The sequence below is a fragment of the Electrophorus electricus genome, chromosome 12, assembly GCF_041902795.1.
Source record: "Electrophorus electricus isolate QZ-2024a chromosome 12, ASM4190279v1, whole genome shotgun sequence".
NCBI classification, from domain to species: Eukaryota; Metazoa; Chordata; class Actinopteri; order Gymnotiformes; family Gymnotidae; genus Electrophorus; species Electrophorus electricus.
Genome location: NC_137508.1, coordinates 8,468,293 through 8,482,506, shown reverse-complemented (window position 1 = coordinate 8,482,506; position 14,214 = coordinate 8,468,293). Strand labels below are relative to the sequence as shown.

The window sequence follows — 14,214 nt, the reverse complement described above, 5'->3', positions numbered from 1 at the left end:
GTCCTAAGCACACCACATCCATTCCACATTATGTCCTGAGAATAAATACAGTCTAAATTTCACTGGCTAAGTAATCAGGGGGCATGCAGTGGATCTGTCTTGTCAAGAGATATCAGATATCAGAAACACAGCCATTATTCTGACTGAGTAGTTAGGCAAACCCCTATTCATTTCCACATCTTCAAAATGGCCCTGAATGCATCATTTCCCAATATTAGCAGACACGGTGAAAGGCCAAAAATGTTGTAAACATAGGCAGATACATACACATCTACCTGCAAATACCCTAAACAAAACTGCACACTCATGCACACACACACACACACATGCACACACACACACACACACACACACACACACACACACACGATAAAGAACCACAGCTTCCAGCCCCCTTTTCTTCAGATATATGCATGAAAACCTACCAGCCTTATGCATGTGTTTCTGACAGTTGTGTTTCCATTTATGAATATGCATGAGTTCATCCAGATAAGTCTTTATGGAGATTTGTTACTGCTTATTTCTTCACCCTAAAATAATTTTCTGTGCTAGTGTCAGTAGGCTTAGCACAGCATCAAACTATAATCAAACATCGGATATAAAAAAGTAAACATATATACATATGAACCAAATGCAAACAGACAGACAAAAGCATACACACAAACACAATACACAAAACACATCCACACATGCATTTCTTTGTGTGTGTGTGTGTGTGTGTGTGTGTGTGTGTGTGTGTGTGTGTGTGTGTGTGTGTGTGTGTGTGTGTGTGTGTGTGTGTGTGTGCATGCACATGCACATAAACATGCAGGCACAAAGATTAAAAGGGTCTGAGTGACTTTGACCGCAGTGAAACAGTTCCGTCTTCCAAGGAACAAAAAGATCCCTTCAGAATGACTTCCTAAGAAAGCAGACACACACAGACACACACACACGCCCACACATGTGCGCACGCACACACAAGCATGTTACCATAGAAGCAGATCTGAGAATAATTACTTTTGTTTTCTGTCTCAGTAATAGGCACCTGCATTGGACTGATGAGCTCCCATCCTCAGCTCTCCCTCCTCTGGCTCCAGCTTCTCTCCTTCATGGTCTTCCTTCAGCTATCTCCCTAGCCATCCCCAGCTAAATGCTCTTGATTTCTCTTCTCTTGCTCATGTTTGAGTAAGTGCACTGTGAGCAAGTCTACATTGCTACCCTAGTCCACTCATACAAAAGCATACTGATGGAACCATACAAGCGAATTATATCAGCATGGGTAAATAGACACACACTGTAGTCAAGCATTTCCCCCAAACACACACCCACACAAACAAACACACATACGTGTACACAAACAAGCACACACACACGCACACGCACGCGCACACACACACGCACACTCACACGCACAATCACACGCACACGCACACTCACACACTTGGCTCTCCTGGTTTAGAGCTTACAGCCCTAGGCTAGAGTAAGGCCTGATTTATCAGTATGAGACACAACTGTTAAGAACATCAGGGGTGGAGTTCAATCCACATTTTACAAATATCCACTGAGACTTTCACCTTTTTAAATTTGCCCTGTATAAGTCAAGGTAAACAAATAGTATAGTTGCACATGATATGCAGTTTTTCACATCTTACAGGCAGAGCTGGCCACTCTCCCTTCACACTCTACACACTGTGATCAGAGTGTCCACACTTCAAAACCCAAAGAATCAACAGAGTCAGAGGCTGTACTAAGTTTGAACAATTCAAACATGAACAGTAAACAGGCTTGGCCATTGCTTTCACTGATTTGTTTCATTCATTTAATTCATTTGGCAACATTGAATCAGATGTTCAATCATAATGAATCATAATTTTTAGAGATGCCACTCAAAGTCCCTTGAGAAATCTGGTGGAAATGTGCCAGCATGCTTCCATAAAAGGTTGTGGAGGCACCCAATTCAGATGTGCTTTACGAAAAAAAAAAGAAAAAAAAATTATACATATATTTTTTAAAAACTACAAGAGAGGGAAACAGAGAGAATTCAAAAAGAGCCAAAAAGCCAAGCTTAACCATTCTACTGCTCAATTAGGGCTTTTAGTACTATATTCTAGGTGGGCAGGTGGATTCAGTGCATGTAATGACAAGGCTAGTGACAAACAGATTTATTTAAACACCCAAATGTATTTACTGGGTCTAGTGAAGGATGTAATTATTAGCAATAAACACTTCTTTATAATATTAGCATAATTGTGAGACCGATGTCTCCAAGTGGAAAATGACAAAATTGGCTTTAACAACCTTTTGTCATAATTTTCACTGACCTGTTGTAGGCATACCTGCAAAAGTAGAGCCACAATGTCTGGCCAGCGCATCTGCAGTAGCTTGGCTGTGAGATCAGCTTCCTATCCACGTACAGGGCATCCCCATGGCTCTCCGTCTCCTCCTTTAGCTAACTGGCAGGCTTGTCATGTAAGCTTACTTATGCTGTGTACTCTTGTATACAAAACAGTAGACTGCAAGAAAACTCAAAAAACGGTGTGTGTGTGTGTGTGTGTGTGTGTGTGTGTGTGTGTGTGTGTGTGTGTGTGTGTGTGTGTGTGTGTGTGTGTGTGTGTGTGTGTGTGTGACCACAACCATTTATTTAATGATTGGATGTGTGAAGGCTGCACTTCCTTCAGTGAAGATAAATCCTACACTTGGGAATTCCCAAGCATACAAGGAATAGGTTTTATCATATATTTTTCCAATTACTTGCTCAGTTTCCTGCTTCCATTAAAGGACGTTCTCTGATGAACTGTTCTTCAGGTGTTACAGACCCACAACACTCTCTAATGAGCTGGTCTTCAAGAGTCATAGACCCACAGTATTCTCTGATGATCTGTTCTTTAGGAGTCAGAGACTCACAGTGTTCTATGATGAGCTGGTGACAGACCAGTCACAGATCCACAGTACTCTACCACACCAAGCAATAGCACCTCACCTGACACGAATGCTGCAGCCAAGAGGTTTTCCAGTAAGGTGGAAAACTTCTTGTGTGGTTCCTGTGTCCAGGAAGAAGTACCCAGTGGCATTGAAGGACTATTGTCCAGTTGCCCTGACCCCCCACCCGATGAAGACTCTGGAAAGACTGATGTTGAAGCACCTGAGATCACTGGTCAGAGATGACCTGGAGCCCCTGCAGTTTGCATTTCAGGATGGCGTTGGAGTGGATGATGTGGTTACCTACCTACTGGACAGAGTGTACTCCCCCCTCTGGATAAAACAGACAGCTCTGTAAGGATCATTTTCTTTGACTTCTCCAGTGCATTGAACAGACTACAGCCTGTCCTACTAGGGGAAAAACTATGGCAGATGCAGGTGGATGAATCCATCATCTCATGGACAATGTAGTACCTGACTGGTTGACCCCAGTTTGTGCAGCTGCAGGGCTGTGTTTCAGACACAGCCACGTGCAGTACTGGGGCTCCTCAGGGGACTGTATTAGCACTGTTCCTTTTCAACATTTACACCTCTGACTTCAGATACAACTCTGGCATATGCTATCTGCAGAAATTCTCTGATGATACAGCCAGGAATGGACAGGAGGCTGAATACAGGATGCTGGTGTCTGACTTCATCGCCTTGTGTGAACTGAACCAACTGCAGCTCAACATCAGCAAGATGAAGAAAACGCTGATGGACTTTACGAAACCAAGTCACAATTATGATTATGATGCACTCATTTTCACTGTTACTTTTATCTGACCTGCTACTAAGTTCACTTTATTTTTACTCCATTAGTACCATAATCACTTTGCAGCTTTTGTTTATATAATGTACATAGTCATTGATGTATATACACATTTCTCTCTTGTGTTATCATGTTTTACCACTTTTACAAATATGTTTCTTAGTGCAATATTTGATTAGTGCAGTACTGATGTTTGCAGTCCTTGGAACACCTTCCAATGCGACTCTTGTATATCGAAGTATATCGATCCTGCTAAATCTTCTAATATTAATGTTTATAGTTCATCTCTACTACACTTTTGTATTTCTGCAACTCACTTCTACAACCCTGCACTATTTATTGTCTTTTCTTGTGCAATTTGCACAGTACTGTGATGCTGCAACTTCCATCAGAATCAATAAAGTGTTATCTTATCTCTCTGATAACCCCGAGCCTGACTTTGGGGTGCCCAGAACTGCCAACAGCTAGCACGATTTCTACAGCCAGTTGATCAGATGAGTATTTGTGAATCTGAGCACCTAGACAGCTTGCTCTCATTTCATTACCCCACAATGGAATTGGCCCAAGAGCTTTGGCAGCTGCTCTGACACACAGCAGTGCTCGAAGGCTGTTTCAGGCTAGACGAGGGGAATGAGTAGGATAGGCTGTTTAAATGTGCCAATTGGTATGCACTGGCGGCGCGCCAGATCTCATGGTTCCCATTCACCTCTGTGGTTAGATGCTAGGACACAAAGGTGCACCCGTCACTCTGCCTGGGCCCTGGCCCACACTGCTTCCTGCCCCTGCCACTGAGCAGAGTGCCAGGGGAGGCACACAGAGGCACGTGGAGGGGCACAGGAAGTGGCCGAGCACTAAACTCAGAGCAGCAGCGAAAGCGAGCAGGGGGCCACAGCTGGGGAGTGATGCGAGAAAGGGGGCAAGCCAGGGAGGAAGAGAGGAGAGAGGAGGCATAAACAGAGCTGACAGAGAGACAAGGTGGCTGGAAGAGGGAAGACATGATGATGGTGGTGGAGGGGAAAGGGGCGCAGAATGAAAAAAGAATGAAAGTAAATGGAGGCAGAATGCCAAGTGTAAGTAAAAGGAGGAGAAGCAGAAAGAGAGGAAGAGAGGAGAAAACAGAGCAGGACCGGAACAGACAGGGGGCTGAATAAGCCCCAGATAGAGACCAGAAGGCCAATGTGACAGAGGGTTAGTCAGGAATAGCTCAATCTCATACACATACACTGAGGGAGAAAAAAGGACTGCATAAGATGCTGCTCAGTTTAAAGGGATTGGCCTGTAAAGCTTAAGCTCAATTATGGTAAGAATAAAAAACAGATTTTAAACTCGCTTAATGGATCAATGCAGAAGAGCACATTTAGAGTAATAATGATCCTCTCTTTCACTCTCTGTGGGAAGCGGATTGCAGGTCATGTTCTCTCAATAAATAGCTGGATGGATTGGTGGTTGGGCTGCCTGTGATAGCCCATTAGTTAGAGCTGAGCAGTGGGGCACGAACAGTGCTTTACTTAACAGGCCACCTCTCCGTATGTAGCCCATTATAAGGAAAATACAACCATGTTGGTGATGTCATTCGAAAGGCTATCTTGATCTTTTCCATTCCTCTACCTTGCTCTCATTCTCCACTTGTCTTCCATTCTTGCATTTTTCTTGTGTCCACCTTTCCCCTCTCTTGTCTTCTTCTCTTTGCTGAGGGATAAACCCTGTTCTGTTCTCAATCCCACTGTGCAACAGGGATTTCTACAGTGCTCTAAAGCTCTGTATTACTAATAAGGCAAAAATAAACTCAGATGCAGTTACCTAGCTTCAGGCCTCTGCCACACAGACACATACTGGAAGACAGATACATGTCCCAAGAGACAACTGTTTGCATATAATTCCTCCAGTAAAAGCCATGTGAGACAGGTTAACAACAGTATAGTGGAGCGCATATCTGGCACAGCTGTGCATTAACCTTAAATAACTGCAGTCAGGTGGTGTTATTTTCAAATATCATTCTTCTCTTTCAAACTTCTACAGTGTAAACAGGTGCATACACATACACACACACCCACACACCAGACCAGGACATGTGCGCACAGACCTTACATGATGCCTTCCTAGGACCTCATAGATTCATATCTATCCAGAGACACACAAACCAAAATGTCACTGCATGGAGGCATCTTCACAGAGTGACCAACAGAAGATTTTAAGTGCTATGACTGCCCAGTTCACACCACATTAATCAATCAACAATCCATTCATTAGCAGTTTAACAGAGCATGTCTTTTACTCAGATCCATCAGGGTCCACAGACTCCTGCACTAGAGTAAGACTGCTTTCCTAGTAGTCCCCTTAACTACTAACCCTTAATTGCTAACAGGCTGTATAAGCAATACTCACTACTGAATAGACTTTCTGTGATTTTAACGAAGTAAGGCTAAATTAGGCAATATATATTAGTGGACTTGCCATCTTACCTTTCATTTTGGTCTAAATATTGGTCTAATGTGGTAATCCAAAGACTCTGTCAAGGTTTTGGACATAGTTATTTTCCATGGGAATGAAGAACATTGTTTTTCATTCCTTTGACTGTCATTTTAATCTCACCAAACAAACAATGTTATTGAAATACAAACATACATTCACCTCATAATATAATAACAGGCAGAGAGCCAAGAGCCTAATAAAAATTTTGTTACTGGTTTCATGTGTGTGTGTGTGTATGTGTGTGTATGTGTGTGTGTCTGCATGCGTGTGTGCGCGCAGGAGCACTCACTCTTCACTGTAGCTGTCCGGGTGCAGTTATAAAGGATGGCAAGCTCTCCAAACACTTTCCCAGGTCCCATGGTGCACAGTTTCAAGCCTTCCTTAGTCACCTCCACCTTCCCATCTGCAACAATAATAAACTGCCAGGCTTATTAATGGTTCCCACAGGATTTAGCCAGGCCTACATAACATGTGATTTTAGTGCATGTCAAAGAAGAATACACATAATGATCAAATCATAATAGATATGTTTGGTGTTTTTCAGAGACAAAACTACACTATGCATGAGGCTACAGTTTGTTAGAATATCTGACACTTTTGTTCTGAGGTGACATCAGGATCTGAAGAGATAAAGTAGGTGTCTATTGCTGATGCCCGTTTAACACAAATATTAGTGAGTCTATGTGCAATTGTCTTTCCTGACACAATGAGCACTGTTTTCTTTTATCTAACAGGAATCATATGTCGATGTACTGACATCATTATGAGACATATTGCTAAATGTGAGAGGAGGAACTTTTGCTCATATTCTAATTATGGATGAAAAGGGGAGAAGAGATTGACAGTGCAACAAAGAAAGCATGACAGAGGATGCAAAGATGAAAATACAAGGAACAAGCAAATAAAAAAGAACAGAACATTAGGAGGTTGACCATTTCCAACATTGCCTTTTATTCAAAATGCATTCAAATGCCTGTTTGAGAAAAATCAGTAAAACTCTTTACTAGATACCTAGACAATACACACTCACATGCACAATCACACATACACCACATACACGCATGCACACACACATGCATATGCATATACATGCACAGCTCATCCTGTATTGTCCCAGAAAGCAATTCCATTAGCAAGTACATCTGATAGTTGTGTCATTATAAAAGCTGCCATGGTCACCCAGAAACTGTGTGTTTATTCATAACACTACAAGACATAACAAGATTACGACATTATCATTATTATAAATAAATGCATCAACAGTAGACACAGCACAGTTACACAGCAAAAAACAAAAAAACAAAAAACTATATGTTACACTAAGTGGATAACCTTCAAACCTATTGTACCTGTGAACAGTGTGTGTGTGTGTGTGTGTGTGTGTGTGTGTGTGTGTGTGTGTATGTGTGTGTGTGTTACCAGTGTACCAGTATATGTGACTATTAAAACTTAGTTATAACACAGACCAATAAAAAGGAAGGAAAATAACCATACATCAGAGTGCACGAACAGCCATAGATTTTCAAAATTTCTATTTGAATATATAAAATAAATGTATAATTCATCTTGTTATACTCTTTTAAACTTTTAAACAAAGTGGTTACAGTTTCAAAGCTGACTTGGACACCCATGTATTAGGCCTATTAAGGGAATTAGTATATTGAGATATGAATTCAGGTACCTTCTGACCGTCTAAGCAAAGGTTTACAGGTATAACATATAAACCTATATACAAAAAGGCCAAACTTGTTTGACCATAAACAGCATTCATGAAAACTACATCCATTTATTTTATATACAGGATGTATTCCAGCTGTTATGAATGCAAGTCGGATCATTTTCTGAGTGAAATACTCTTTATTTTCCCCCCAAATAATGCAGATATGCATGAAATACTGTATTCTTCTCAGCTTTGTGACATCCTGTCCCACAGCAATCTGTCCCTACTACAACAGGAAACTGTATTGCATAAGCAACATGACCTCTGCCCTCTCATTTTGGCCATGCACAGGAAATGATGACTCTTGGAGTCAAAGAGGAACACATCTTTCTCTGGAGAACATGTCATGTTCCCCATCATGCACTGATTTTACTGTAGTTCTGCTTATGACTTCTAAATGAGGTTGAAAGGGCAACTAGAAAGTATGAGAAATCATTTTTGAAAGCAGAATGGATAAAGTGGCTGCAGGAATAATACAGTATTGTGCACTATGCTGAAATAAATAGTTAATGCCTCAGAGTCACAGAGCCTATGTTTGGTGGGTTTTTATCTAGCAATAACAGAACTGCTTTTCCTTCTGAGTGTAATCCTTGTCCAGGAACCTAAGCTCACTAACACCATTTTTGTGAGCTTCATAAACACAATATTTTCCATTCACAATTTTTTTGCACTAAAATGAATAATTCCCAAGTCCAATTTTGCATTACATGTTGCATGCACTTTATCTGAACAAAGTACTTATTATTCAGCTGAACAACTAACCAAGAAGAAAAGACAAGCTGAATATTAGTTTCCTGTGAAATCATGTGTGTTGTCAATAATCAGTTATGTTTGTCCTGCCATGGTGATTAAAAGAACTGTTTGACACCCAAAGCATTACTCTAGCTCCCATTAAGGAGAAATTGGTAAAGGCAAATCCACTCATTATTGACTAAAAGAGAAGGGGTGAAGGCATGTGAGAGAGACTGCAATTAGAAGCATATTCTAGTAATAAACACAGGCTTTAAAAACCATCAAAATATAGTGGTTATACTACAGACACAGTGGTCTTAATGAATCACATTATAAGCTATGATGAAAGACAACTAAAGGAAGACATTGACTGATAGAATACTCTCTTTGGCTGCACAATGCCTTAGCTTCCCAAGGGTAGCACAAGCAGCTCTCCATGATGTGTAACCTTGCTGATTTCTACAAAAAGAACAATCAGGCCTTTAGAGGAAATGCCTAGCATGTGATGCACAGGCTGCAGTTCATCACACAAGCAGCTACGAGCGAATAAACACTGTCTCATCTGCCGGTCTGGAGCCTGCCTCCGTCTCCCTCTCCGTCACAATAACTGGAAAGATGTGGCGTGCTAATGGCTAACAGGATCCAGTGAAACCCTGTTGTCAATTTGGAACCCAGTGTCTCATAATGTGGCATTATCTGAAGCCATCAAAATAGCCTTTAGCATTTCCCATCTTGGCAGTAAGGCCATATTAATTATCAGGGCTCAAATATGTCACCTTTAACTCTCATAATAACCTTCCCTTTGTGGTGTACAACGATGTACATGCTGCATCTAAATAACTGAGAATCGAGATTTCAGAAGAGATAACCAGGTGAGCTACTTCACATTCTAATCTGGCTTGTCCATGACAGACTAGTATGCAAAGGTGCTGTTCAATACATAAATCGATGCATAAAACCTTGATTGAGACATTTTCTACCATGATGATGGCAGATCTTTCAGCAGGGGGCCTTTCAAGCAACATATTTCATTGCAAATGAAAGACTGTTAGTGTGCAGTTCATTATCACAAACATGCACAAGCAAACAGCCTAAGGTCTAAGAGAACTTTGCAGTCTCTGGGCACTGAAACATCGCATGGTGGCTTTTCTCTTCTATTGCTTGCAGACCGCTTAATAATTCAGACCAGAGGACTGAACTGTTTTGTTTTGTTTTTTGTGCCGTGATTATCACCAGATTCCTTCTTCTTTCCCTTTCCATTCCCTCTTCCTTTCCCTCCCTCTCCTTCTCAAGCTCTTGTAAACTTACTTAACCATTTTTCTCTCAGACCTGGTTAGGACACTTTGCAATGTATCCCATTGTTCTCTGCTCTAGCATAATTTAAATTTAATACAATGACATACTTTAAATTTTACATCCAAATGTTTAAATAAACTGACTTCAACCAAATAGCACAATGCCATGAATTTTCTCACTCTTTCTCTCTATCTTTGTCTCTATCTGTATATCTATCTATCTCATTTACTTAGGGACGTGTACAATTTGTGTCAAACAGACAACAAAAAATTATGTAGCCCAAACAAGAAAATATCTTAAATCCATCTGGGTGTGTTTGCTTTCCCACTATACCACAGAAGAAGGGAGCAAAGAATCCTCTCCACCCAAAAACATTTATTTTATTCGGCTGACACTTTTATCCAAAGTGACTTACAATTATGACTGAGTACAACTTGAGCAATTGAGGGTTAAGGGTCTTGCTCAGGGGCAACTTGGCAGTGATGGGACTTGAACCAGCAACCTTCCAATGACAAGTACCTTAACCACTGAGCTACTACAGATTGTTTTCTGTTTTTTAATAACCTTCTCTGAGAAGTTTTTTTTTAAGAATAGCCTGTATCAGACTGGAGTAATTATAAAGTCCTCTTCCAAACAAAATCAGAGTATGTTAGTACAAGTGTTAAGATTACCTTTCTTGTGAGATAAAAGTGAGTGTGGAAAATACAAGACAGAACCTTACTGATCAATGAGAAAACCATTCATCTCTTTTCCCTGTTTCTCAAGTCTGCAGGATATTCACACTCTTTGATTGGCTCCATTAAACAGCCACATTATCATCACAAACTAAGTGATAAAGATCGATAAGCTTGGTCCTCAAACTCTCTAAGCACAAGTGTGGGTGCATGCGAGTAGCACCTTCAATGCTGAATCTAATGCCACATTCACAGAGCCTGCATCACTCTGTACATGAGTATAAGAACACGAATACACACCTTCACCTACAAATGAACTTATCTATATCTTTAGTACACAACAGAACACACTTGAAAAATCTTCAACCAAGATTTGGGACCTTGTCGCTCACCTTCCATGACGTAGACGAGGGAGCCCACATCACCCTCTTTGATGATGCAGCTGTCCTTGCCATACTCCACTGGATACATGCAGTCCACAATCTCCTGGATCTGAGACAGTTCCAGGTTCTTCATGAAGTCATTATCCAAGATGGCCTCTTTGATCAAGTCCTTGGACCTGCAAGGGAAATTTTTCAATGAGGTATTGCAAACTAAGGCATTCAGCCAAGTATCTTATCCAGAGCCACTTACATATTTACAAGTACTGGAGTATGTGTATTCCCTAGGAATCAAACCCATGACCTCAGTGTTGCTCTTGTATCTTTACCTATCTGTAACAAACATCTACTAGTTTAAAAAAAATCACCACATCACATATCTTTCTTTCAGAGTAATAAGGCATTCTCTTTAAGCTAATATTCACAACATTTTTTATTTTCCAACAGACGCCTTGCTGATATTGATACTAATCAGATATTTTTTCTTAGACTATTTAAGCATGTAATCATGTAATTCACACCTATAACTGCCAAATATAACATCAATGCCAACAAAAATATAATCAGATCTCTTTTTACATAAACATATCCATTTTCATGTGTAGTCACATCACCTACTTTCACTTTACATTATATTGCACTTCACATATCCTGTGGTATTTCAGGCTAGGTTCTTACACAATCAGATTTCTTACACAATCATGTTTTTTTTGTTCTCCAATATCCAATCCAGCATTTTTGCTGTATCAGTCTAATACCAATATAGGTTAATGCTTTGGAGCCCTGTCTAATAAATATATGAGATTTTGGAATCTTCTTTTCCCTTGTACTTACACTATAATTGATATTAACAGCATTTGTGATGCATAATTACAAGTTTCAAAGCAATAGAAGTTGCAGTTTATTGTTCAGCACACCAAAATGCATATAAAAGTAAACATTTTTAACAAATCTTCTCCATGTTCACATGCACAGATGACGCATATAGACTGACTACCAAGGAAAGCTCAAAATAGGCTATATTTTTTCATTCCATTTCTGCTATCAGTTGGCCATGTTGAAAGCTTTCTGCAAGCTTGTCTTGGTGACATCACCTCTCAAGGTTTCATTTGTGATGTCTGAAAGCAATGTAAGGAAGTCCTGGTCATAGGTCAAATGCCAATTTTAGCTGTTAAAACACACACAAACTGCTCCACTGACCATCCACTGTTTACATTACACAGCCTTGCTTCTATATGGAGAAAGGCAGTCCTTTTCCATGCCCTTTTTATCCTCCATGTGACTTCCACTCTACACTGACACATGTGGACCATCACATGTTCCACATGTAGCCTAACGGAACACATTAACCATATGCTCCACATGTGGTCTAACAGAGCACAAAACCCCTATGATACACTCACCATCCACTTCATTAGAATACCTACATTGCATCTACACTCACTGGCCATATTATTAGGTATAGTTGTATTAACATTTTGTAAGCCAAGTGTGTGTGTGAATGAACGATGTTATATTTATATAGCGTGTTTCAAGGAACCCAATGTCACTTTACAATTAACACACACAGCTTTTACATCCAGTCACACACTGGTGAGAAGCAGCAGCCAATTGCAAACAGCGTACTCTAAACTCGAAACCTCAGAACCATCTGGGACTGAATCAGGTGCAGGGAGGGGAGAAAAGACAACACCCAAGACAGAGCAACATCCACTATTTGTCATACAGGCACACAATCATTCACGCACACACTCACAATAGGACAACTTTATTAGACATGCAGACACACATAATCATTCACACATACAGACACCAGGACAATTTATTAGGATAGACAGTTGACCTAACTGCCATGTTTTTGGACTAGTCTGTGTTTTTGGACTAGTCTGTGTTGGGCTGGTATTATGCATCTGGCACCACAACTTTGCTGTACCTTTTACATGTGTTAATGTTACTGCTGTGTCAGTAGTGGTCTGCCATATACATGTTCAACTGATAGTGCTGTGGACTACTGACAGAATGTTGGAGGATGGCTTACACAAACTGTGTATGGCAACAAACTGTGTATGATTATATTCTAATTGTACACCTTCAAGGTGTTTCTAAAAATGCTTTTAATAAAGTAGGTAGTGGGTATATGCATACAACAGACAGTGACATGGAATAAATAACAGCACTGGCTCAAAATATAAAGAAAAATAATTATTTTGCAGTAGGGCTATGCTATAAAAGGTAAAAGTATATTGTTCCACAATTCAGTTTTCAGGATACACACAAAACCTACCAATACACCAATACCATATTGCATTGTATAGCAACTCCTTCATACACTTATATTACTGTCCTATGATGTATCACCTCTGACCTTTAAAAGGACTCATAGGTATGAATGAATTCCTATACATTTAGCACTTGAAATGTTTGCAAATATAAGACTCAGATAGGGTGGTTCAAGTTAGGTTTTAGTATCAGCCTGATTATTCTGACTATTTTCGTCTGAGGAGTTTAGGACTTATATTACTGGGGGGCTATTTCACTTTCAGAAGGAAATCTGTGATGTTTGGTCATGAGCATAATTTTTAGTTTTCACTTTAAGAGTTTTGATGCCACAGTGTTACAGCTTAGGGAACGAGTTACTCAAAAATGTCAGTCAGGAAGGCTGGCAGATTTATACCCAAAGGAGGAGCACAGTATGAGCCTCATTTACTACAGATGATCCCTGTGTCATTAGTCTGCCCTCCTTAACATGTTATACACTTCTCCCTCTGTTTGAATTGTGGTTTTTATGTCTTTGCTCTAGTAAGAAGAGTTTCATATCCTACTGGTCTATTGAACCAAACACAGTCTACTTCCCTTAAAAGGAGAAAAAATGAGAGTTAGAGATAGGGAAGCTGAAACAGAGATTTAAAAAAAACACTGAAAGAGAAAAAGAAGGAGAACAGTGTCAGGGAGAGTGCAAGGAAAGATTATTTCTTCAGAACAAATCACACACCCATACCTTGAACACAGGAAGTGAGCATGGTGGTCACTGGTGAAAAAAAACTGGTGACAACTACCATCCAGCTGTACATTATTCCTTACTTACACCCTGAAAAGGGTATAACATTAACAGTTATCCTCCTAAACTGTAATTCATGCATACACAGTTGGAAGCACGTGTCTTATGGTGTTCTTCAGGCTATGCCAAATTGGCATTCCTAGCTATGACAAGGGCATGTATCTTAAAAA

The 14,214-nt window shown here is 40.2% G+C and overlaps 1 protein-coding gene across 5 annotated transcripts in view; it reads right to left on the bottom strand.

Moving 5' to 3' along the window:
- Window positions 1–14,214, bottom strand: part of prkg1a (protein kinase cGMP-dependent 1a) — a 53,941-nt gene that overhangs the window by 31,699 nt on the left and 8,028 nt on the right. For 4 of the 5 annotated variants that reach the window (XM_027017040.3, XM_081724638.1, XM_081724637.1 and 1 more), the window contains exons 2-3: window positions 10,999–11,165; window positions 6,474–6,587 (exon numbers count right to left, since the gene is read on the bottom strand). In XM_027017040.3, the coding sequence (XP_026872841.1) occupies window positions 6,474–6,587; window positions 10,999–11,165 (281 nt within the window). Of the gene's footprint in view, window positions 1–6,473; window positions 6,588–10,998; window positions 11,166–14,214 lie in introns of those variants that run through there. The other variant, XM_081724639.1, reaches the window with a different exon arrangement.